Source organism: Cygnus olor, chromosome 1, assembly GCF_009769625.2.
Source record: "Cygnus olor isolate bCygOlo1 chromosome 1, bCygOlo1.pri.v2, whole genome shotgun sequence".
Lineage (NCBI taxonomy): Eukaryota > Metazoa > Chordata > Aves > Anseriformes > Anatidae > Cygnus > Cygnus olor.
In genome coordinates, this window is record NC_049169.1 from 21,886,596 (window position 1) to 21,913,479 (window position 26,884).

Below are 26,884 nucleotides of genomic sequence, written 5' to 3' on the forward strand. Positions count from 1 at the left end.
AATGGAGCCATCTTCTGAAACTAGGCTGATTAATCTTCATTTTAATACATAACAAACTCCTGGAGGAGTGGGCACAGACTGTTTTTTTCAGTAGTTCAAGTGGATGACACCCGTGTGTTAGCAGTAAGAAGACATCTGACTCATGAGGGTAGAAATGCAACAGAGAAGTATTGCTGGGGGTGCACAGGGAAATGCTGTTCTCGTGGTGAATGGTTTTATTGACTCCTGCCACTAGTTAAGATCTCTTTCTGCCTGGGCACCCTTGCCATTGCAGGAAGACAACAGTGGCTGTGCAGCCTCACCAAAAGCACTGGGAGATTTTCCCAGCTCCCCTACAGGAAGAATTGAAAGGAGAGATGCTGCAGGACAGAAGCTGCACATGTGGCTACAAAAGCCTGACGAAGGGTCGGGGGGATCTCATACATATTCTTTTCATCCTGTGCAACGCTTGGGAGAAAACTCTGTAGCATCTCTATCTGCTGTAACACAAGTCTATTAACTCATCAGGGACTTCAGTACAGCACAGTTGCTGCACAGTTCTGCCTGCCCTACCCTAAGGATACCATTTACGTATGAAGTCTGCATTCATATAATGTGTCCCTAAACACACAATTAAGCACTGCATGCCTTCACGAGACAGAACTTGGTGCAGGTAAGAAAAACTTTAGAAATTATGCACTTCTTTTTCTTTTTCTGATAGAAGAAATACTACCAAATGCAAAAATTCATGTTTGCCTGTTCTCAAAGATCATTAATACTTCAAGTTATTGAGGTCAGTGGTCATATCAGAAACCTGAAGGGAAATCTAGGGAAAATTGCCTTTTGTATGATATATGACACGGCCTTCAACTCCCAGTAGCCCAGGAGGAGTTCGAGTTGTATATTCCAAATCCCCAGGTTTCATCCACCGAAGCTGAAGCCCAGGCTTGAAGAGTTACAGTATATTGCATAAACCTGTATGCAACGCATAAGTTTCTTTGCAGTGCTTTACATTATGCTCCACATCAGGCTGTTAGGTAACTTAATGTGATAGTTCACATTTTCAAGCAGGAAGCTAGAAGTCTGAAATTCATCTGCATACTATAATTAAATAGCCCCTTTGTTCCAACAGCAAGTACTTAGAATCATGAATTCCCAACTGCTCATGCCAAGGGGTTAATTAACTTAGTAGTCAAAAGGAGAGCTGTAAGACCGCTCTTGCCTCTCGCCACTCCAATCAATGCACAGTGTAAAGAAGCGACATCCAGATTTTTTCTAGTTTACATGTGTTTGAATTTTAATTCAGATAACCTCTACAGACAAGTCAGCCAAATGCCAGTTTCTGTTCTCCTGCAATTAGGTGAGAGCTCAATGTAGCTACATGTCTCAGTAGCTGTCATTTATTTAAAAACAGCATTTGATCTATATTCTTTATTTTCAGACATTAGCAATTTTTTCTTTTATGCTCTTTTTTATGTTTTCCTTCTCTACTTAAAATAAATGCTATATTTTTAGGATTTTAAATAAGAAGCACTCTTATTTTCTGGGAAAATATTTAACTGGATGGTTCAGAGAGTCATAAAACTTGCAGTTGCAAGATGTGTGATGATTTTCAGTACCAGCAGAAGCGTATATATTTTCCCAAACTAATGAAATCTGCAGAACTCAACAGGGACTTATTTGTGTGCATGGAAGATTGATACCAACGTCTGTGTGATAAAATTAAATCCCCATCAGGACCGTGAGGCTAAGTACAAAGAGACGGAATTGCTACGCAAAGCAATAACGCAAGGCATGGGTCACATTTTGAGCATCTCAACTGCCTGCGCCCGAAGAACACCTGCAGGACTCACCTGCCTTCTCTCACACACCAGCCACAGTACGGGTCCTTTGCCTGCATACACTTCTCGCAGTCTGAGTATTTGAGGCAGTCCTGTACGGGAAGGAGATGCACCTAGAGAGACAAAAGCAAGACAAACCGTAACGTATCTGAAGAAGGCACATGAAGGCTGAAAAGCTTATGGACGGGGTTGTACAACGTTGTTGCCTGTGCCAGTGGAAGGCTTGATCCAGTGTTACTGTGATCAGAGCGCAGTTTGATTTTTAACAAAATCCATACAAAAATGGAGCCTGGTTATCCCGCCCATCATGACTTAATGAAGTTTAAATTTACACACTTTTCCTTTTCTTTCTCAGTCCAATATTCTCTAATCTCTCTTCAAAGTAACATAGGTCATTGCCATAACCAAGAAAAATGAGAAAGTCTTAAAAACCCGAGCTATCCACCTCCTGCAGGTTAAAGTACTTCTAGAAACCTGCGTTACAGCAGCTGCTGCGGAACAGAAACTGCATGAACAGCTCTTCCAATTCAAGAAACAGCTACAGCAGGACATATACCTTCTAAAGGCTAACTTCATACTGGCTAGATCATTTTTAAATAGAATATCCTCCCCTTCCTGTCATTAGCATGATGATGAAATCATTTGGAAATGTAACTGTAAGTGGCACTTTTAGCCAGAAGGCATTTCAGAAAGTTTGAAAGCTTCAGAGAGCCCGGGTGCTCAGGGTTACTGCACTTTTCCACGCATAGCCCTTCTGCCATGCAATAGATTTACAACAGAAAATGGAAATAATTATGTCAGGAAGCAGCATCATCAGGTCTCAGTCCCCCAGTAAATACACGGCTTCTGGTTTTGATTTCCTCCGGGGGTGAGAATAAACAATTTCTTTGGTGCCCAGAAAAATGAGTTGGCACATTATCATCCCTTTTAATTGTGCTGCTGAATTGTGCAAGAGGGCAAGGGGACATACCTCTTCCCAGTGCTGTCAGTGACTATACTTCACTTGTGGAGAGTGCAGAAAGCTTACTACAAGATGTAAGCTTTGTTTCTGCTACCTAACCCTCTGATTTAAACCTACTACTGGCAGCTACAAAGCTACTTTGAAAGTCTGAATTTGGCCTTCTTTCACATTAAGAGAGCTCAGCCTGACTCAGTTAAGGAAAATGTCAACATTTGGTAGTTTTCGTGCATTTACTACTACTTAGGCTTATCTTTTTAGTACTTTTCAGGTTGCTGTGTAACTGGAGCTGAGCTACTGGCACACTGCTTCACCAACCAACACTACTCTTGTGAGTAACTTAATATCCAGTGAATGGCTTTTTTATGACAAAGTGTTTGTTTCATAATTCTGGCAGGCAGAAACAAGCCCCTTGCTGTCTCTGCAAGTTTTATGTAAACTGAATGGATTTTAAAGAACAGCAGCTCAGCTTACGGTCATCTTCAAAATGCAGAGAAACTAATTTTAGAGATTTTCTAATAGTAGGTCTTAGCCAGAGAGAGTGGGAAAAGCTAAAACAAGCAGAGAAGCTGGTGAGAATAGTGACTGTCACAGGCTTCAGTTTTACTCCTGATATGGGATGTATCAGAAGGAATTTGGGATCCTACCACTTCTGTTTATTTTAATGAGCTACAGGGAGTACGGCAAGGGTGGTGTGGTCCTTTCCAGCCTCAAGGGGCTCCTCCTGATGCCTGCCCCAACTCTGGGAGGAGTGGGCTGACTTTTGAAGGCATCTGCTCCAAGCCACCCACTGCTATCGATGCTGTAAGGAGAGGGGGAGGAGAAGTGAAACAGGAAAGCAAGCGCTGACTTCTCACTACAATTCTTAACCTCTGTATCATTCCTCCCCATATTTTCTCTCCATTTGATTCCTTTTTGAAGGCTGCTTCAAGTTATCACCCATCACAACATCACTTGTGAGGCAAGTGCTGCATCTGCCAGGCAGGTCAGAATTACGCATGCAGATCAGTGCAGCTATTGTGCCCTTCAGCATTTACCCTCTTTTAAATAACTCCCAGGGCAGGGTTCTGGTACATCTCTTCCCACAACTCACAGCTGTTCTGAAAACAGTAGTGTGTGTTTCAGCATTTATTCCTCTCCCCTCGCTGCTGTCACTTCATTTCTTCCAGCTACGAAGGCCTCCATTCTCCTTTCATCTATCTGACTCTAAAAGTGGGTGGGACTGCTCATTGTAATTAACTCGTGGAGATGACAGTAATGTAATGCCGTGACAGAGCTCCCAAGTTTAGCTATTCATATTTAAGCTGAACAGGTTTTGTAAAAGAAAACTTTTATTCCCATTATCTAGAAACGGATGTGTCTGTGGGAGCTGCTTGGAAAAAATTAAACTGAAATACCTTCTTTGGCAGAAATTTGCTGCTTTCTGAATTTAAACATCTTGTGGAGATAGAATTATTAGGGACCTTCCTAAATGCTCCATTTCACACAGACTATCACCAGAAAACTTGTTTTGCTTCAAGGTTGCCCCTCTGCTCATGGCATAGCCTGGTGGGGACCTCAGGGCTTTGAAGCAACATGCCATCCTGCCACGCGAGGTGCCAGGCTGCCTGGCCTCACACAGACAATTTTGAGGCTTGGAGTTCTGTTCCAAATTTGAGCAGAAGCCAAATTAGAAGTACCAACTAGCACAAAAAAGTGCAGTAACCTCTCTCACACACTGTCACATTGCTAAATGTTTTACCAGTCACTTATCTGGCATGTTTTCCAATGGAGCTTCCAGCCTGAAATCCTTCAGCTAGAATGCAGCATTAGCACTGCAGAAATTTATATTAATCTTTTATAAAACAGGAAGAGAACATGCTTCCCTCACCATCTTCCCTAATACTCCACTTTCACAGTTATCATCGTTCTCTCCTTGCTACTGGGACCAGCACGTTTCCCGTGTCCCACCCAGTGTCCCTGTCAGTGCTGCAAACAGTGGCAGTTTGTCCGTCACCCACCCTGTCCCAGAGAGCTGCTGGTCCATGTGTGTGAGCCTGGCAGCTCCAGCGACTGCAGAGGGAAGTGTCAGGAGCAGGTTACAGCCAGAAGTCTGGCATCTTTCTCTTCTCCTCCTTTCCTTTCTGCTTTCTTTTTTCCTTTACAAGTCTCCATTGTGGCAGCTGAGAGAAGGGGAACTGAGAAGAGACTGCCTGTTCCTTTCAGAGCAAAGTCTGACCTTTCCTGCTGCACCAGCATACAAGGGTGTTTCCCAACACTGTAATTCTTTCCATTGCTTCTTAGTTTTTGACAGCAAGACTCATGAAAACCCTTGGCAGCTTTACAGATGTGTAAATGCTATTACGTCAGCCGCCAGCATCCCAAATCCTGAAATGCTCTTGCAAAGGCCCGATGGCAGCTTGAGCATCCTCCCTGACATGCAGCTGCCTGACCCTGCGATGTTCTGGTGCCAAACATCACAACTTCATCCTTCTTACAGACCCTGTGAGAGAGCTTCAGAGGGCAACTCACCTCCCATTCCCAATCTTGAACATTAAGGATAAAACCAAGGGACAGTCAAGCAATTAAGCCCATTAGCCTGGACTCGAGGAAGGTCTTCATTTTTGGAGAGACCTTGATGCCAGAAGAACTGGCAACACTGAAAAGATGAAGGAACCCTCTTTGCTTAGCTTTACAGGCATCTACAGACCTTCTGCTCACCTCTGCTGGAGGGAGAAGGGGGGGCTGAAGCTAGTAAAAGGTATTTTCATCCACCTCCTACCCCCAGCAGCACTTTCAGTTACTTGTAATATTCTGCTTTCCTTCTGCCTGTAAAGGTGCACGCACAAACACAGGGTGGGGGCAGCCCCACTGACTTAGTGTGGTTTCCAGGAATGAGAGAAATTCCAATCTCAGGTAAAGTCACAGAGAAAATTAAACTGAACCTGGTCCTTAAAAAGAGAGGGATACGCTACCTTGTCTGTGGTCATCACATACAGATTTTCTTGGGTTTTGTCAAGAACCAGGTCGTTCTTTATGGGTTTATTTAGTTCAATAGTAAGAGAGCTGTACTCAGTTGCAGTGGATGACAGGAACACCTGTTTCATGGAAGAAAGAAAGGTGGTAAAGGTTGCTCTTTTTTCAATTATCACTATCGAAAATGCTGTGTTTACTCAAGTTCACAAATCCATATCGGAGAAAACATTTCAATTTGAAGTATTTAGCATCAAAAGCAGCAAGTACAGCAGAAAAGTAATGGAAAAAAAATTGCTCACTGCTCACAATAGCTAATATTTGCATTGATTTTTTTGGAAATACTGATTTATTTGAGTGCTGTAAAATTCAAATTCTCGACTTGGAGCCTCTGCACTTGAAAGTGTTCAAATTTGCTGACCTCCCTTACAATAACCAATTGTATCAGCTTCAAATTTCAAACTGCGGAGTGGCACATGGCCATCACTTCCCTTCAACAAAATGACATGCACGGTGTAACAGTCCTGATATTTTAACTCTGCAGACACAGAGACCCTTGAACCACAAGCCCCAGAGTCAGAATTTACCAGAGCTCCAACTTTAGCTTTATATTGTGTCTTCGAGCAACCTGGTCTGGTGGGAGGTGTCCCTGCCCACGGTGGAGGGTTGGAACTGCGTGGTCTTTAAGGTCCCTTCCAACCCAAACCATTCTGTGATTCTATGATCTGTATTCTATTCACTCAATGGCCAGAATGATCGCAAAATGAAAAGTTGCTCTTTTTCAAGCATGGGCTTGAACAGAGATAAGGCCAGAGCAGCTGTTAGATTACCTAAGGCTATGAATATAGGGCTCCCAGTAGATATCTAAACCTTTGGGAAAAGTGTTACGCAGGCAATGCTAATTCCAGCTGTGTGTTGGAAAGTGGAGGTACGCAAGAAATGACCTGTTTTTTTTTTTTTTTTTTCCTGTTTGAAAGTAAAAATACCAAGTGCCAAGAGAATTTGGTCCTGATACGTGATCTTATAAATCACATTTACTTTTAGAGCATAAGCATGTTATCAGTACAATTTGCAACCTTTTCAACACGTTCTAATTTTTTTAATCAGATTTGTTACCTTAAGAATTTTTCCATCTGAAGTTCCCAGAAACGCCACGGTGTGCCCATTCTCCACAGTCACAGTAACAGCCGTGAGATTCATCCCTTCTTTTTGTAACACCGGCTTCTCTACAACACCATTTTTACTTCCCAAAAGGTACGGTAAGTGTTCAGAGCCACAGGGGAAATTTTTGCTTGCATTCTAATAAGGAATAGCAATACAGAAGGATGTTAAACATTCAGATCACTAATTCCTAGCTAAGAATGAAGTGCAACCCTATTACCATAATATAATACCCCTCAGACATAGAAGAGCAGAAAGAGAAATGGATTGCCTGGCCATTTTACCCAAGCCAACAAGCAGCCTGCTAATTGCAAACCGCTTCAATGCTTTTGCTTTCCAGGAGGCATGGAGGGAGAATTTTTTTTTGTTTCTCTTTCATTGTAGAAGCACAGATTAAAAAGTAACCACTTTGTTTAATTAGCATGTCATATAGATCAGGTTGACTGATTTTGTTTGGAAGACTGTTTTTATGCTGTTTTGTTTTTTAATTTGCTGTTCTCCATGGAAAAGCAGTCCACCGGCAACCATCTCATGAACTTTCAACACATTCCCTTTTCGATATGCTTTAAACCCAAACTGCAGGAAGATCTACCAGAAGGAAGTTCATCCACACCTTGCCTTTGCTGCTACATTTGGTAATGAGACTCTTTCTGACCAGAAATTCACACCTCCTTCTTGCTGGAAGCCAGGGCCGCTCCACTTGTCACATTCACAATTTCTATATTTGATGCCCATCTCAAGTGCAGGGTACTGCAGTGAGAAATACTGGAGTTTGGAGGCAAAAAGTGTTGGTTTGGTTTCTTATCAGTGTTAGAGGCCTACTGTGTGGAAGGGGCTGTGGTTTCATGAGATAAAGGATTCTGGGTCAATACCAGTACTGACCCAGTATTCCCATGCCCCATCCCTTCAGCTGTTTGCTCCTACCCCTGGGCTGTAGCACACCACTTCTTAAGCTAGGCTCTAGCAACTGCTTATTTAAGTGTGTAACATATTCAGGTTGGGGAATTAAGACATCTTTCTAAGAGTTGGCTGAATTATTTTTAAGGTGATTCAATCCCTCAACCCACTTTAGGGTTGTCTGCAGTAACAAATGGCATGCACAAGTGGGGCTTGGAAACAGGTTGAGTGGTATGGGCAAAAACATCATAAAGTCAACTGAGATGCTGAAAATTGCCTCTTACAGTCATAGTCATAAAACGAAGATCAGTATCTTGAGAGGTGTAACAGTGCCCTCCGCAACCCTCGTACCCAAGGTAATGACAAGCCATGAAAAGAAATGGAAGGTGCCCTCCGCAACCCTCGTACCCAAGGTAATGACAAGCCATGAAAAGAAATGGAAGGTGGCCATAATGCTATTAGTGTATTCTGAGCCAGAGAAACATACGAAACCCACCTAAATATAAGAAACATGCATATTTCCAATTATCTGAAAATTCATATCCAAGTAAGAAACAATATTGAGCTCCAGATATCACTTACAGGATTAATAATACTATTTAAAAACATTATAAATATGTTGGCTGTGACCAGAATTGCCAATCTGGAAGCTGATCATGGGCATAACAAATCACTGCATATGACTCAGTAATTTCCATACCAGAAGGAACATTTAAAAATAAATGCATTAATGAAACCAAATAATATTCATCTTTTAGAAGACATCAACTCTTTTTAAAAGACTCCAAATTATAACTATCTTGCCACTTCTTGCTTGACTTGTTCCACAACAACCCCAACCACATTCCATTTCTGTAGTGAATCCAGCTATTGATTTTCCGGCACCTGATCTCATTAGACTTTAACTCAAAGCCACCTAAAAAACACACAGTTATATAATTTCCACTATTCCTATCACAGATTCTAACATTGATGCTGATATTACCAGTCCATGTGATCCACACGGGTTTTCTACTGCAAAGAGTTTGTAAAACATGCTGGTATTCTTATTAGTGTAGCAATCATTCCGGTTCTTCTCCATTTTCTCATTGATGTGCCTCAAAGAAAACACACACATGGCAGATTTTGGAGAGCCGTTATCTTTGTTTACTTTGCTGAAGAGTGCAACAAGAACTTTGTCATCTGAGGGAGAATCCGTAGTTTGTCTTTGCTGAGCCATGCTCTCAGCCAGCTCTTCTCCTGGGCTAGTGACGTAAGCAGCATGACAGTGATCGTAGGCACCATCATCATCTTTGCAACCCAAGTCCATTTCAAAGTAGGAGTAATAGTGGGCATCATCTTTGCACAGACGTGCAATTAGTGTGCGGTTATTGACAGGCTGTTTCTCTTGCTGATTAAAAATAAAATAAACATAATTTTTATCCTCAAAGACTGTGACAAATTGTTGTGTGCTTGATGAGTGATATGCTGACTTAACAGCTGCAGAGTCTGTATACATTTCAAAAATGTCTTTCCCATCTCTGCTGTAGAGCTGCCGAGTGCTAATTATTATCCCATTGTCATTTGGTCCATTCCCCTTCCCAACAAACAGCACTCGGTCATTGTTCAAGGAAGTGATCAATCCTACTGTTGATACGTTCTCATCGTTGCTTGCTACAAAGGACTTCTCCCCACTACTGTCCACATAATACTTAACATTGGTAATATCTTCTAAATCCCTGATGGCACAAATTCCCTTAAAAAGGCTTCCACACACCACAATTGTTTTATCTGCCTTGTCCAGCAACAATAATTTGTTGTAATTGTCAGTCAGTACTGCTTCTTTACATTGATTTTCATCAATGGGAGGTGTGCACTTTTTGTTGTCCTTTCTTGGACCTGTTTCTACATGATTCATTTTAGTCAGTTTTTCTGTGAGCTGATACAGAGCATTTACCACTCCCAAATAGACTATCCCAGTGTCATTGTCCACTGTTAGGTGATTTAGCTCCGTGGTACTCTGAAAAAAATTCAGTTCCTCATTTCTGGATAAGGTGATGCAAAAGCAGCTCAAAATGCTCAGTGTCCAGATCCATAAAGCCATTTCTATGCAATACCTAAAAAAGAAAAAGAAAACAAAACCATTAAAACTGAAAAATAAAATGTACATGAAATTCACCAATGTGAAGGTTTTTTTCTTTAATGACTTCAGACAAATACACTCATCCTTATGCATATGTAGACATCATAAAGATTATGGAAAGCCTCAAATCTTGTTAATTGCCTAGCAATTTAGTATGTTGGGGAAGGATGAAATAAGGTCATATGTCTAAGTGATTATCATACAACCAATTAGATAATCAATTCTCTGCTAAAGCACCATGAGGTCAATAGACAATTTGAAACGACATCCCAAGAAGTGATAGTGCTTTCCCATTTCATAATGTGAGTATAGTTGATTACTGAGATTTTAAAAATAAGCTGGATGACCCTAGTGTTTCAGGTAGAGTGGAAGACTTTACATACAAGAGGCTGAGACATCTGGTGTTGCAGGACTTTCCTGATGAAGGAAAAAGTCCTTCCACTGACTACAAGTAAGTCTGGATCCATCTGTCGATGCTCTTTGAGAAGGTGTTACACTAATCCTTTGCCAGTGTAAAGTTGGAAGTTGGTAGAGCCCTTTGTATGCAACATTGCTTTTGATTGCTGGTATACATTACAGTCCAACACTTCAATTCACTTTAGCACTGCAACTTAACGGTTTTAAATCTGTCTTAAGAACATCACTTAGAGTTTTATATGTTTAAGATACTTTTATGTGTGTGTGTCCCCCATCTACCCCCATCTCCCAATTTCTCCTTCCAAAGAAGATTGCCTGGCTGTTTGCAATTAAACGAGGACTTTCTGAGACTTCTATGAAGGGGCCTAATTTTAACCTCAAGAGCTAAATGAGGAGGCAAGTCCAAACTGGCTTCCTAAGCACTGAACATTTTTTCTATGTTTTCTGCAAGTGTTTCGTTCTGAGAGCATAAAACAGAAGGCTTGGACACACAGATGTTTTGGGGGAAAGATAAATAGCATTTGAAGGAAATACTGAAAAACAAGTATAATCCACAGTATGTTTATTTTCAAAGTAAGTCATGAGACACCATAGTCTGATGAGGAAGGAACCTGTAAAATTACATGGAATATAAAGTTAAATCTGAAAATATTTGGAACTGTAAATAGACCTGAAAAAATAAAACCCCACAAAAGAGAAGAGAAACATTAAAAAAAAATAACCTAGCAGAGGAAAGTCTGCTAGGAGGAGGAAAACAGCCGAAAATGCCAAAACAAGGAACTGAGAGGAAAAAAAACACCAATAAAAATAACAATGAAGGAACCACCCTCCTGTGCCAGCTACAACTTCTGTTTTGGCAGCAGCAACAGACCATAGCGGGATGTTAATCATAAATAACTGGGCTGCAAATGTTTGAGCAGGGAGGGAAGAACTTTTATTTTGAGAACAAGGCATCTGCCAGGTCCCCAAACCACCCTGGTATCACGAACCACCCTGCCTTCTGGCACTGACTGCATTTTGCTCCTCTTTGAAGAAAATGTGCATGTAATGGTGAGATCAACTTTTCTAAGAGTACAGTGCTTCTCATTTCTAACACCCCAAAACCTACTAAATGTAGCTCAGGATAATAATAATGACAAAATAACAGGCTAACTTCAATCTTACTTTGCTAGAGCTCTTATCACATACCGGACTGAATAGTTAACTGAAAAAAGGGGTCAAAGAAGAGCCGGCACATTACCAACAGCACAAGTCCAACTTCTAATGATAGGTTGACCTCATATGACAGTGACCAGGAAAAGCCTATGAATTATACACCGTTCTTGAGACACACAGACTTCAGCACACACCTTGCAAGGTAATGAAGTCTTGGACTTCTCTGCAACAACCTTAGACCTGCTCTAAGGAGCTCAGAATGAATTCTGCTCTTATTTGTAAGAAACTCCTATTTCTTACTGCTCCCAAGGACCTCAATTTTCCAAACAAGCTTTGGCCCCAGCTTATATCTCCGCAGCTAAATGGTATGTCATAATGCATGTCATCTAGTTTCAAACATTGTCCCTGACATTTATCTGCAATGAAATAATAATAATAAAAAAAACAGCTTGACACACTGCGTCAATGATGTTTCACAACAATTTTATCATTCCACTATCTATTGTGCAAGGATCAAATGCAAAAAAAAATCAGATTCATTTGTTCATGTTTTTCCCACAAGGTAATTATTGTCATCACTGATCACAATCAAAAAGCCATAAATAGCTCTGCTTATAAAACACGCCTCAAATGAATGGATAGTAATATACTGTACCTTAAATTCTGGACTTGGTTCACCCTCATGTCTATGTATTTCAGTGGATTAAAAAAATGTAACGAAAGAGCAGAATGCATCTCTTTAATTCTAATTGTACTGCAGGTACTGAATTGTAATGCAGTTATTACAAATGGATTGTTTAACAGCAGTCATTAATCTGGATCTCTCCCTTCTGCCATGTTTTGTCCACTCATGGCACCCAGCTAATGACACAGAGGCAGCACTTGCATTGCACTTGCCTTTGTCCTAAAAGGAGAACAAAGGCAAAAAAGAAAAAAGAAAAAGAAAAAAAAGAAAAAAAAGAAAAAAAAGAAAAAAAAGAAAAAAAAAGAGAGAGAAAGAAAAAAAAGAAAAAAAAGAGAGAGAAAGAGAGAAAGATACTTCTAGGAGTAATTCATCTCCCTGTACAAAAATGGCTAACACTTCTTCCCTACTATTTTCTGCCTTGTTTACTTCAGATTTAAAATATGAATGACAAGGACAGTCTCTTACTAATCAGATTCCAGACACTAGCCAGCAGAAGACCATTCCAATTTCATTTGGGTCTACAGAGCGAGTATCATCAAGAAATTAATGATCTTCATTAGGATCTCCACCTAGGTCAATGACATTTAAATCCCATTAAAAATATTAGAAGAAAATATCTTTTGCGATGCCCGGCAAACAAATCCTATAAGGCACTAAAATCAAAATTTCGGCTTAAATTATTCAGAGCTACATGCATTCTCCATTAATTCTGCCTTTTTTTTTTTCTTTTTGGCATTCACTCCCCGTCGCCCCGGCATCATGTCAAACACAACGAGATTATCTCAGACCTCCACGCAAGGCAACAGTTCTTCACGGTCTGCATGGGTTTCATTTTTCCCCCCCCTTCATCAAAGGGAATGGAAAACCAAAATTAAATAAGCTATGGGAAAGATCTGGAGCTCAATCCCCGCTCACTTCTAAAACCCCAGACTTGGGGAAGAGAAAAGCAAAGCGACTGCAGTGCTTGCTCTCACCTGCTGTTAACCTCAGGCAGTGGGAAGCGGCAGCAGGAGGACACCTGCCACGGCCAGGGATGCCCTTAACGCAGACGCCTTACTGAGTTAGGTGCTGTGGAAACATACCTAGGAACAGTTTCCTGCTGGGAAAAGCTTCTGTTTTCAATGAACAAGTCAAGGCAACACGAGGCAAAATGAGTAAGAAAGCCAGGCTGGAGCATGGCACCTGAGACACTCAGCATGGCAAACGTATTTCCAATGGATTATTTACATAACTTTAATTACACATGGGCTCATATGGTTTACTCAAAGTCATACCCTGATCCTGTGACAGCCTGGTATACATCCTCTGACCAAAGTTTGCATTTACTTTTAAGCACTTCGCAGAATCAGGATAAAAGAAGCCCAACAGAGCAGCTGATCACATCATTGCTTTCACTCTCCAAGTCCTGCCTCCATCATGCTTCATGCTCCCCACCCCCTATGATATCACTAACATAATCTCTACCACTCTGCCATCAAGATTACTTGAATTGCAAAATCATTTCCTTTTGGGATTTCTGCCTTTTTCATCAATGCCTTCCCCACCCTTCCCCCATCTCGAAATACACACTTCTGATTCACATCCCTTACAGACAACTGAAAGTGATTTCTATGAAAATGGTAGTAATAAATGGTAGTAGAAAAAATATTATAGAAGGTCTATTTTAATTAAAAAGAACGTGTGGGTAACATATAGCCCCTGCACAGCCACTCAGGACTCGACAGGTGAAAGCATTATTTGGTGAGAGGGAAAACGGGATGTCAGCAACTGAGCACTTTAAAAGAAACCCACTGAAAACAAGCACAGGCTTACAAGGAATACGAAACTCCAGAAGTGGTGTGCAGGAAACACAGAGCACCCGGGAGAACACTTCATACACGAGAAGTGCTATGAAGTGACACTGTGTAGGAATGACACAGCTACCAGCGCTCTGCCCCATTCCGAGCTAGATCAATTCTAATTTAAGTGCATGTAACTTTATGTCTTTCTACTCAAGCAAGACCAATAACCTTAAGTTAACAGTCAATTCCTCAAAAGGCATGAAGAAAGTAAAGAGCATCCATAATCCACAAGCACAAAGCGAGTTTCAAATTGACTTCACACAACTCTCCTAAATACCCCGAAGAATTAGCATTAGCGACACACAGACCTACACGTGGAGGTTGTTTCCCTCCTCTACTCCACCTGTATACCTGAACCTGCAACTTTTCAGCCATCCCGTTACCTCTTTTCTGCCTTCAATATAACTTTAATGTTATTTCATTTCTTACGTTTATTTCAGTTGAAGTGAAAGAATACCAGGTTTTGGCTAAAATCTGAAAAACTGACAACTAAAGCAAATGGTATTTCCCAAAACAACAGGTAAGAAAGTCTTCTAGTGAAGGAATAATTTCAACAGTTTAGCTTCTGTGGTGTTTTTGCAGAGTTGTTCCTTGCTAACTGTACTATCCTGAATTAACTCTGATACCTCATCTAGCCCAAATGAAGTTTCCTTGTAATGCTGGGTCTAGAGACATGCTTCTGCCAACAGATTGGCATGCAAAACTGATATGATGGGTTTTTAGAGTAAGTGATGCGGAGAACTGTGGTTCCCACTGAAAGCTTTCCCCTAATCAGAGAGAAAAAGACCCCAAAACTGCAGCATAAAAAGATAAAAATCCAAAGGATGTACTCAAGTGGCTTAGAGATTTTGGGAAAAGAGAAGAGGAATTAAAAGAAATTTCTCTTCTCCCTCATTTAATTAACTTTGCCTTTAGCCTCAAATAGGTTTTCCACAGACAAAAATAATTCATCTTTCATTCTTCAGCTGAAAAAAAATCAGAACAGAAATTGCAGAATGTGAGGATGGGGGATGAACAGGTTTTCAGTTAGGATTTCAAAGCTTCTGATTTCATGAGAACGTGGGCGTCCTCTACAACTTTTTTCTACGTGGGCTACAACTTTTGTTACTGTTTCCCAAAGCCAATCAAAGATGTAGTTCACTGGTTCAGAAAAGGAATCACCTGGAAAAACACCCTGCAGGATTCAAACACATTTCCTAAGAGCAAGGCAACATGCTGGAAAGGCTCTGGAGAGAGAACTTCTTTTATAGACTATGGCTTAAGTCCAGGACTGCTTTTGTAGAACCACTGAGAAGAGCGATCGCTGTGACGGGTGGCCATCCTTCACTGCTGACGGTCGGCTGCTAGCAGATGGGACCCACGGGCTGGCGACCTGTGGGAGATCACTTTGCGGAGAATGGAAAACCAACATCTGCTTCATTAAAAGTTGTGATAGCCTGTAACGCTCAAACATAAACGGATTCATTTTCTTTCTCTCTCACTGCTTCTCAAAACACAAACTGCTAACATATAGAGAGCATCCTTGTATGGGATAAACCATCCCACCTGCTGAAACTGGAGAAGTGGCAAAAAACAGAAAAATATTTATAATATAGATTTTATTCCTTATGTGGAAGACAAAAGTATGCTAGAGAAGACAAAATCTCATTTTTTGGAGTAATTTTCAGTAGTATAAGGTTTATTTTAATGTGTATAATAGTTATATTTGTAAGAGTCTTCTTTTAAAAGGCCTGTTGCAAGTTACAGATTTGCAAAGGAAATAATGGATATTATGCCCTCAACCCCTGTGCATTCTGCAGGCGTTTTGCTGCGATTGCTGGGTAAAACAAAAGGAAGACAGACGGGAGGTTGCAGTGTTTCCTGTACCATGGCTTCATCTGGCTGGGCAAGAATGAGCTGTACTCTGGGACCCACAGAGGAGTAGATTTATCGCTCGTACCAGCAGATTCAGAGTAAGACATCAGTGACTGAGAAAACAGGGGAGTGTGCACAGGATGATGCCCCTGGGAAAGGGGCACGGGGAGGAAGATCCTTTTATCACTCTGCAGACTCTTATCTTTCAGAAGACCGGGGGTATCAGCAGTGGCTCTTGCAAAAAGAGCTCAGATAACTCACTCCTAGAGAGACCATGGACCTAAGGGGATATCGTGAGGCATCCCACAGCCTGGTCGGCTGTGACCTCAACGGTAAAGGGACAGTTTTGATGGGATAGAGCAGTTTGACTTATACAAGGCTGCCCACACTGAATTTTAAGGACTTTTCTTGACATTCACCTACAAGGTCATCCCCCTCATTAAGCTTCTCGCAAAGTCAGAAGATGAGTTTGAAAGTCTGTACCTCCAGCCATATTACCAGAAAAAACCCTCCAAACTCCAAACCTGTCCCCTGCCTCATGTCTCACGGTCTCCAAGGGGAGAACAAGGGAATGAAACAGGACGTGTCATGCAGCTCTAACATCTCTGGTAACTTCGGTAAATAGCACCGCCATGTACAAATGAGTCAGCAAACCAGACAGCCCCCTGCTTCCACAACATCTTCCTGTGCCAACGTGGAAAAGGTTTCTCAATTTTAGTGTTAATGAACAGCTGTGGAACACAACATGGTAGGTCCTGTATCACAAGGAGAGCACCTCCCCACCAAGGACTCTCACAGGCTCTGCACAAACTTGACACCAAGAGTTGAGTCAAACAACTTTACACAAGACAAATAGCTAGCGAATTCAAAACTTGCAATAATAATTATGTCATTAGCTTCAAGCTAAATTAATAACTCTGTTAGTAGTCTGAATCGAAACCTTTCATCCACACGCATCTGAACTCCAAAGCATTTAATATTCTGATCCATACCCAAAGTCAGAGTGAGAGGGAGCAGGAGGAATGTGAGCCTTAATTTTTCAACTAGGAGTCACTCAAAAGAGCATTAAGAACAGCTAATGAGACTGAGAAAATGCATACTTACATATTTTGCAATCCAACTCAAGAAATTCCAATAATGTGCTGTCTCTGCAACATCAGCAGGTAATCAAACAAACAAACAAAAATCCAGAAACAATTTGCAGATTTATATGAACTCTTAGAAGCAGAGCTCTGCTACACCAAGCTGAACTCTAATGAATTCCCTGGCTTATTACAGCCAGACCTAACAGTGTTTGGATTTTGAAAATCTTTTCTACTATGGATTCTGCCATAATCCAAGGTGTTTTTTTATGTTGTTGTTGTCTGTTTGGTTGTTTTTTGGCATTTTTGGCTGCTTATAAGAATTAAAAATTCTCTAAGTGAAAGGATCTTCAAGAGTTCACAGTGCCAAGTAGCTTAAAAAAATTTCAGTGAGAAAAGCCACTGTGGAAAGATCTTCTGTAGCATTAGCTACCAGCAGTTACTGAGTATGAAATAGTCTGAGGTAGCTTATGCCAGAAAGGTCTCTTCAAATCCTAATTTTTATTACTGTATTTTTTATTACAAAGAAAAGTGTTTATATTATCACCTCAAATCCTACGGTTGCATATATATAATATGATATATTATTATAATATATATTATTCCAGTCCCACGGATGCAGTCAGGAGCATGCAAGGAAAAGGAGGATGCTGCAAGAACAGGCTACATGGCACTGCAGAAACTGGCCTTCTCGGACCACACCTCCCTTGCAGTTTGGGATCTGTATTTATCCCTCTATCTTTTTTTGTGTTTTCTCAATAGAAATGAAGCACCCATTTTAATGAGGCCTCGCTTTCTCAGTTTTACAAAGATGCAGTTGATCTGCAAGAAAAGCAGCCGAGTGACGTGGTTAATAGCAAGCAGCTGACTCGGCAGGAATCTGAACCCACAGAAGCCCCTCTTTGACCTGCTTCTTGGTGTGTTTTTTGTTGTTGTTTGTTTTTAAACTGCGAGGCCTCCCGCCAACGAAACTTTAAGTTTTTATCTTATTTTCTTCAAACGTCATTGTGCACTAAGCCCGGTGATGCCCAGAACTGCCTTACGGACCAAACCACACCTGCATCAGCCTGCAGTCGGCACAGGACCACAAAGCCCCTCCGGCCACCACCAAAGATGCCCACAGGCACTTAGATTCTCCCTGATGCTGGCAAGAGATGAGTCGAGGTGTAAATACATGCAGCAGCTGAGTTGCCTGAGCTTCCAGGGCTAGCGGCATCCTGCAGCCATCGCTGAGCGAGGTGGTCACAGAAGAAGGACACGAGCCGGGGACTGCGCCACACAGCCACCACTGCCAGCTCCATGCCAGCACTGTGCTATCTCAGACCCCTCCTGCAACTTGGGAAAACTTTTTGTTCTCTTTTATCTGAGGAACCAGGAGAAAATGATGGAGAGCCTAGAGCATGGGAAGGAAACACCACAGAGCTGGGGTAGCTTTAATTCACTGGCTTTCCCTGCACTAAGGGTATTATGGCTCAAGGAGAAAAATGCATTTATACTGATAGTAAAAGGACTCTGTGTCACCAGCTCCCCGCTACAACAATGGACTGCTTGTTTTCAGTGCTAAGGTCATCTTCGAGGACTGGTTTCGGACTTCCCCTGGAAGAAACAAGAAAGGAGGCGGATTTTTTTCCAGCACAGGGGAATCTGAGCATGACCATGTGGAAACAAACACAAACTATTCCAGCTCCTTCCTTGCCAGAACCAGTTCTCCCTCGTAATTAACCATTAATCCGGCACACACGCACAAATCAAATCGAAAAGCCGACGTCGCCAGCATGTGCAAAGTTTTACTTTCCCTACAACTTGCACAAACGAGGCCTGAGAGCTCACGTGCAGGCAGTCCACCCGGCACTGCTCTCCTCCTCCAAACAGGAGCAGCAAACCCCACTCCGGATTTGCAGCGCAGCCAGACCGGATTGCTCAGCCCTGTCCCAGCTCAGCGGTGGCTCCAAGCTGCAGCACGTCCCCTTTGCTGACCTCAGCGTGGTGAGAGCAGATCTGCAAGCAGCCAGCACGTCCCTCGCTGCGACACAGCTGCACGGGGCTGCACGCTGACTTCCTGAGCCAAGGGGCACTTTGGCACAAGGCAGAGCCGTCATTTTTCTTTATGATATGGGTCTTAATAGAACAATCATGTATAAGCTTTAACGATAAGGCAGTATGAAATTTATAAACCCTTCAATCTATGAAATGCAAATATGGCAAGTCAGTTACTAAGCCCTACGCAACCAGGTCCTTTCCCCTAATCCCTCCCCTCCACCGACAGTGATGGCTGCATGATCCCCGCTCTCATTGCACTTCTGTATGCTTCTGTTTCTTGTGATCTTGTTTTCCCACGTGGGTGGAACAGGTTTCCACACTCTCCATTTTAATGCAGTTGTCTGGCCATGCCAGGGATTTATCCAGGAAATTCTGGCAGGTGGGCCAGACCCTCTGCGAGAACTGGAAGCTGTGAGCCACGCCAAACGGAGCACAGCGACGTATATCGCACTCAGGCGGCTGATAGCGCAAGCCACGAAGAGAGACAAGCAGAGGAGGATGGGTGAAATTCTCGAAATAGAAAGTTTATTGAATGTTAGGAGCCAAGAAACACATAGCTGAGGAATGGAGGCTTTTCCTGGCTTCTGCTGCTGGAGATAAATCGCAGGGTTTTGTCTGGTTTGTCTTTCTTTCAATTCTTTAAACTTTCATTTGGACTATTTGTATGTCCATAGCGGTGTTGCTCATTTTGATCGCTCTGAGATTGAAGTTTTTCTTCTCTGCCCTTCAAATTAATGTTCATGTCAGTTTTTAAAAAGCTCTTTTATTTCTCTTCCTTTACACATCTTTTCACATCTTCTTACAGCTCCTCCTCCCCCCACCTTTTTCTTTTCTTCTCAGGAACAGCCTCCAAGTTTTCCTCCCCTATGGTTGCTGCTACTACAGCTTGAATACTTGTGTGGAAAGTCTCTGATGACAAAGCAAGAGGCAAAAGAAAAAGAAGGGGAAAAAAAAAAAGAACAAGAAACTCAGGTGATTTTCAGACCTCGATGGGGAGCTCAGACATCTTCACTGCCTCATTGACTTTCTCTCTCTTTTCCAACCTTACTTGGGAACATCCCTTTTGTTTCTCAACTACATTTTCTGTTTCCCTCCTTGTGCTTTTTCAGAGGGAAGAAGAATGGAGCAAGAAGCACTTAACTTCATGACACCTGCTGATTTTACACACTGAGCCTTCACTCCAGCCTGGGGAGGAGACAGGGCACAAACCACTCGGAGAAGCAGATTTGAAGCGCAGCAAGAAAGGGCACGTGGTAAATATTTGGAGAGGCTTTTAATGTACTGGGAAGGTGACTGAAAAGGAATTCACAAGACAAAAGAGGGTTTGCAGGAAATCGAATGTGCTAAAATAAATACCACGTGCAGTATAAAGGGTTAAGTACCCGATGCTTACAAATAGAGAGCAGGCTGGGTGCATCCAAGTCGCATTTGATTGCGCTTATTTATCTGTATTGGTTGTCTGCTGCCGCAGGCGAGAAAAGACAAAAGAGAATTGCAGTGTTTTGACTTGTATTTACCTTTTCCTACCTTTTTTTTTCCCCTTTCTTTTTTAGACAAAGGAGGCTCAGATAAGTGACTGGAGCATTCCTGGGTCCAACAGAACGGCACCGGCTTGCGTGGATCCAATCTGCCCAGACAGACACTGCACGCACTTCTTCCATGTTTCTATTCATTACATTTTGCTCTAAATTTATATAGCCAGTTAACCAGTAGCTTGCACGGACCTGACAGCAGCACCTACCTGTGCCTGTCTATTTAATGGCCTGTCAGCAGTACCATTATAAAATCCCCTTTTTATGGATGCATAACACAGTCATAAAAATGTGTTTTTCCTAGCTTCAGAATTGCCCGACACGATTTCATCTCCAGGAGCACTTTATTTCAAAAAAGTAGCATGATACAATGCGTGATGAAAATATATTACCAGCCATTTCACACTGATCCCTGCCTAACTCTTCCAAAACAGAGGTTCTTCTTGTAAGATTACCGGTCCTCAGCCACACTGAACACAAAACTATTGCCTCTGCACGGCACCTCTGCCGTGTGAGCGTGGGGCAGATGCGAATAAACCCAGCCCGTTTGCTTGGAGGGGCTCAGCACCCACCCCAGCTGGACCCGCAGATCAGTTTAGGAGGGACCAAGCTGTGTGCCCGCAGAAGGTGACCTGCTGATGAAAAGGCAGATGAGTGGCAATCCACGGCTGCCATCCACCTGTTACACATGAGGCTCCCCTCCGGAGCATTTTCACCCTCCTGTGCTAATTGGAGCAAACAGAAACAGGTATCATTGAGCTCAGTGCAATTTATAGCGTCCAAGCAGGAGAAATTTATCCCTATGGTGAGCCCTCCACGCTAGGGTCAGCAAATCCCCATGCTGGAGGCTCTAGCAGCATTTAGGTGATGCTCAAATTGTGCATCAGACTCCACTCTGCAGGGTGCATTTTTTCCTTGGAAAAGCTGCTGTGCAGTAAGCGCATGTAGGTTTTTTTTCTCCTCTGCCCTGAAAAAAACTCTAGGCCTAAGTCCCAGAATTTGTCCCCATAATTACTAGTCCCAGATTTACAATTTTATCCTGTCTCTTTAAAGGCATTCAAGAACCACAAGCCTTGTTTCTAAAGATCACAGGATGTAATTTTGGCTGCATGGATGTAAAAAGCAACAGACAAGCAAACCAGCCCTTCCACTCCTACCAATAACAACCCATGGTTTGGGGGATTTATTTATCTCTGTCTCCTGTATCTCCCAGCTGATTTTAAAACCAAGCCATTCCCAAATTGCATTTTAACCTCAAACAACTGCAAGACCCAGAAACATATCTTCAAGAAAAAAAGAAAAAAAGGGAGGGTAAAAAGAGCATAAATTGCACTGTAAACAAAACATCTGGTTTTGATTTCCTAACATTAGAGACCTAACTCTTCCTAAACGTTGGTAACTCTAAACTCTCTCTGTCTTTGATGGATGAGCTGGGCTAACCATGGTCAAATGAAGGAGTGGCATTTTTCCTGCTTCTGGCAGCACAGCGTGTCTTTAACCTATTGCTTAAATGAATGCTCCCTGTGAAAAAACACATGATAAAGGATGCAAACCCACAAGTAAAGCCATGCAAACTGTTAACGCTTTCTGACCAGACAAGCCACAGGACAAGCTGTACAGAGCATTTGCCTCATGTGCAGCCCCATCTATGGAGGTCCCACTTCCTGGCCTGAGCTGCATTTTATATTCGAACAAAGGCAAATATATGCCCCATGAAATGCTCAATACGATCAAAGAGAAAAGAGGTCTCAACCCACGTTAATGGCTTCCCACAGACTCGTGTGTCCATGGGGACAAGGCTCCACGTGAGGCTGAGGACATCCACTCCTGAGGGTTTTAGCCTCTGCTGGTGCAGAGCATGTTTCAGTTCCAGCTGTAATAAGATGAGTTTCTTCTGCATCTTTGTTGCCTGACAGAGGCCACAGTGAGTGCCTGCTCAACAGCTGGCGGCAACATTTTTCTTCTCGCCGGTAAGCATATTTGGACACTTGATTTAGTAGAGCCAATAACGGCCAGCTACATTATATGAGGCAAATAGGGAGAAGTGTAAATCCTCCTACCTGCATGACCAGTTTCATCCCACGTCCCTAATTATTCAGACAATCTCCGAAGACTTCTTTTGGGCAGCTTTCGTCATGCATCTTCTGAGCTCTTAGGCTAAATGTTTCTTTTACGGCACTCAGTGATGTGGTTAAAAGGTCTAATCCAAGCCTATTTCACAATGTTTGCTTTGTACAAGGGGTACGTCTGTATATATATATTTCAAATTTGAATTTACAGTGGCTACTCAATGTGTTTAGAAATTTTGTACCGTAGATAAACTCTAATTTCAAACATAGCCTGCACACTTTCTAATGGAGAGCATATACCTAGGAAATTCTTCAAACATGATCACCATGCATAAACACTTCTCCGTTTGAAACTGTTTGAAAGCAAATAAACTGGAAATTTATAGGGCTACATTAAGACACAAAGTTTACAGCACCGATGCGTATGGATAATAGCAAATATGCCCCAAAGCACAATGTCACTGAAAGGAGAACCTGCATTTCCCTGCAAAGCAGCTGAAGGACAGTCAGAATTAAAATGTTTAATATATATTAAACTTTCTGAGGAGGGGAAATAGAGATGGAAGTGCCAGGCTCTGCTCCCTGGTAACCGAATGGGATGCATGGGAATGGCACAAAGCTGTACTGGGGGTAGTTCAGACTGGATATCAGGAAAAAATTCTTTGCTATGAGGGTGCTCAAACACTGGGACAGGCTTCCCAGTGAGGTGGCTGATGCCCTGTGCCTCAGTGTTCAAGAGGCATTTGGCTAATGCTCTCAATTATATGCTGTACCTTTTGGTGAGCCCTGAAGTGGTCAGGCAGGTGGACTCAATTATCTCTGTAGGTCCCTTCCAACTATTCTATTCTGTATGTTCTGAGGCTTTTATTTGGATAACCTTATTTCCAAATAACTAGAATGCACAGCTCACAGTTGTTTCAGGAACATTTCTGATTGCTATAGCCAAAGAACGTGAGTTTTTGTCCATGCTGTGCATTTCATGAGATAAGTCATTCTATAGACTCAAGTAAAAAAGAACAATTCCGTGGGCCAGTTTACTCTGTAAAATATTCTGCCTAATCCTTGTAAAAATAAGCTTCATGCTAATCCTCCTGAAAGCAATTGGAGATGACTTTAAACATTTCTATCACTTTTTATTAGCTTTAAGCCGATCTAGTTTCTCTCATTTTCATAGGTTTATTAGGATCTGTCCAGATATCAGATTTTTATAGTTGATCTGGTTTTATGTAAAACCCTCAATCTGGTACATTTTAATTTCCCAAGCAGACATCTGTCTTCATCTGCATCTTGTAAAGTACTAAGCACCTTCTTGGCCCGTAATTAATTAGAAGCAATGACCTACGCATGAGGTAGTAATAGCATCCAATTAGTGGAAATGTATGATGCTTGCAGAGGTATTATCAGTCACATCACAGTACAGAGAGATTTGCCTGTTCATGCTGCATGTCCTGGATGTGATGTACCAGCAATCTGTAGCCGTGACAGAGTGCTAGCACAGTTTAAAAAATCCTGCCCCTTGGCCTTATCTTTTCAATGTGAATTTCTAAAGACATTCAGATGCTAATATTTTTGTGCATTTATGACTGCCATCAGAAACTTCGTATCTTCAAGCTTTAAATATGTTTGCCATCAAACTCATGGCTGTAAGATAACCATGGAGGTTTGTTAAACATATGAGGCTAGAACCTGCTGGACACAGGAAAGCTTTGAAGCGTTGGCAGCTCCCCTGTGGAAGAGCTTTCCCTTCCTGAACAAAGCTGGGAACCAGTCCTGGAGGCCAGAATTCCCTCTTCCCCAACTGGGGGCTGGAGTTGCAGTACAACCCAGTTCTCAACAACATACAAATTTCCAGCAGTTTTTTGCTGCACGTGTACAGAGCCTGTGGAGTCACATCAGAGGAAACTTCGCTCTCAGTCGTAAATGACCTGTGTACTCTATGATGCTTTGCAAATGTTTTGTTAATACAATCCCACAGGAAACAGCAGGAGTTGCACGTGTGTATCTGAGCAAAGTTTTGTCTCAATGCTTTCTATAGGACTTAGACAATGACAGGGAAAAGCCAGTAGGAAGCTCAAACTTACAATTCTCTGCTTGATAGGAGAAGAGCAGGCATAAATTGTAACTGACAGGGAGAAATTCAGAAATTAGTCACTGAAGTACTGAAATGTGGGGATGTCTGAGATGATGAAGATCGTTCTTTGAGTATCTCTGAAACATGTTTGCTTGCTCTGAGAATTCACTTAATTGCAATTCACCGAGGCTGTGTCTCTCCACTAGTCCTGTATCAGCATCCATAAAAAGCTGGAGTGTATTCAGGCTGAGTACGCTGCCATTTGATAGAGTTAACACGATCAGCTAGTGAACTCCGGATATTGATTCAAAGAAAGATGGCACAGAAAAGACCTGGTGCCAAAAGATGGAACCATGCTCGACAAGGGGCTGGAGCAAGCAGGCTACTCCACCAGGAGGCTGAGCAAGCTGAAGCCTCAGTGCCTCTTGAAACCTTGGTCACAGTGGCTAAGGGAAGGCCTGATGTCCACCACCGTGCCTCCAGCTCTGCTACCTCACGCAGACAGGATGGAGCCAGGACTCTGTCACTACCACCACACTGGCTTCACAGTAGCGTGGTGGGAAGGATTTGCATGCAGGAAAAAGAGGATAATAAATGTTTTCAATAATGGCCTCAGGTCTGACCATAAGTGGTCATTAAAATTGGTAAGCAAGAGTGCTTCTTATGTGCATTTAGAAAGAGCTATAGCTGTGCAGAAGGGAAACTCACAAAAACTAGCCCATGTTGCCCTGTTTACATCCTGTCACCCTATGCTTCCTGCTAATTTGATGATTGAAAGCACCCCCTGTCATCAACATGCCAAGAAATTCTCATACAGTCTCATCCTACAAAAAAAATCGTCAGAAGCTTCACATTGATTTTAATGAAAGCAGAAAATGCCTCTAGAGAACAAAGACAACACATTTTTAGACTCAGCTTTCATAGATTTTCACTGCTTTTCCTATGGTGTGATATCCAGAAGGCTGTAAAAGTACACAATTACATGGTCACACTTGTTTAGGTTTTAACTTCAACCACACTTATTTGTCTCATTTGGTTTTTAAATAAGATTTTGAAATAAGGCACTTTAAAGCTTTTAAGTCAGTACTTAACATTTAGATTTGTTTAGACTGAGTATAAATATTTACTTAGACATAGTTAGGCTTATGTCAAATAAGAGTATGCAGCTAAATTGACATAATCATTCAGTAACATTAACCCAACGTGTGAATTCAGACAAGCCTTTGAAAAGTAAAAGCATTAACAGCGCACCAAGATTTGTGGAATAAGAACGAAATGAGAAGATGGTGAGAAGTCATTTACCTTCGTAATTGTCTTGAGAAATTGGCCAGCCCCTGGGACAGAACCCCGTAGTAAAACCACCCAGAGGACATAGGGATATGGAAGCTGCCAATGACTGGGAATGGGCAAAATAATTACCTATATTTGGTGCATTGAAATAATTGATCTCCGATGCTAAGGACAGCAACAACAGTGGGATTCAAATACTCCACACATTAATGAAGTCTCTTGCTCTCTGGCAATGGGTTTAAATGTGCCTACTTCCACTGCACAGTTCCTTCAGCAAGAGACAGTGGTTTAATATTAAAGCAGGGCAAGTGTTCAAACTGAGGAAGTAATAATTCACAGAGCAAAGCAAGGTCACCTTGCTCAGTCTCACCAATATGTAAAGTGTGCTCCCTGCCACGGGAAAAGCTACAGGAGTGGGCCAGATCCCTTGCTCCATAAAAACAACAACAACAAAAAATCCAGGGCAACTAAACCACTGATTTCAAAGGCCATTACTCGATCTGAGTACATCTGGAAAACTGCAGTGGGTCAATTAGGTGATTAAACAAACACCTTCCCCCTCAAAAATAGCTCTGCTCAGCAGGAACATTGTTTGCTTATTTGAAGAAGTTCCTTAAATTGTAATGTCTTTTTCATATCCTTCCAGTCTAGGTCAAATCCTGAGAAGAAGCTTAGTAACTGCTGACAAAGCTGTTTGCCACATTTTGTGTTAGATAGCTTTAGATTTCTCTCTGCCAGGCACCCGAACTGCCGTGCAACAGTGCGTGCCACATCCAGGGCCCCTCCTGCGGGGCAAGAACAGAAACAGAGCTCTAGGAAGTGCACTGGATGTCTTACCAATGACGCAAATGTAATTTGTTATTAACGTTTCAATTAGCTTTTAAGCAGCGCTGTGACAGGAGGAAAAATACCTGCTTGGAAGGAACAACCACTTTGGT

At 42.1% G+C, this 26,884-nt stretch overlaps 1 protein-coding gene across 1 annotated transcript in view; it reads right to left on the minus strand.

Moving 5' to 3' along the window:
• PLXNB2 (plexin B2) overlaps positions 1-26,884 on the minus strand; it is a 259,451-nt gene that overhangs the window by 68,547 nt on the left and 164,020 nt on the right. Inside the window, 5 exon segments of the mRNA XM_040544762.1 lie at positions 1,833-1,933; positions 5,733-5,855; positions 6,847-7,029; positions 8,774-9,884; positions 15,170-15,393. Coding sequence (XP_040400696.1) covers positions 1,833-1,933; positions 5,733-5,855; positions 6,847-7,029; positions 8,774-9,884; positions 15,170-15,201 — 1,550 coding nt within the window. The 5' untranslated portion in view covers positions 15,202-15,393.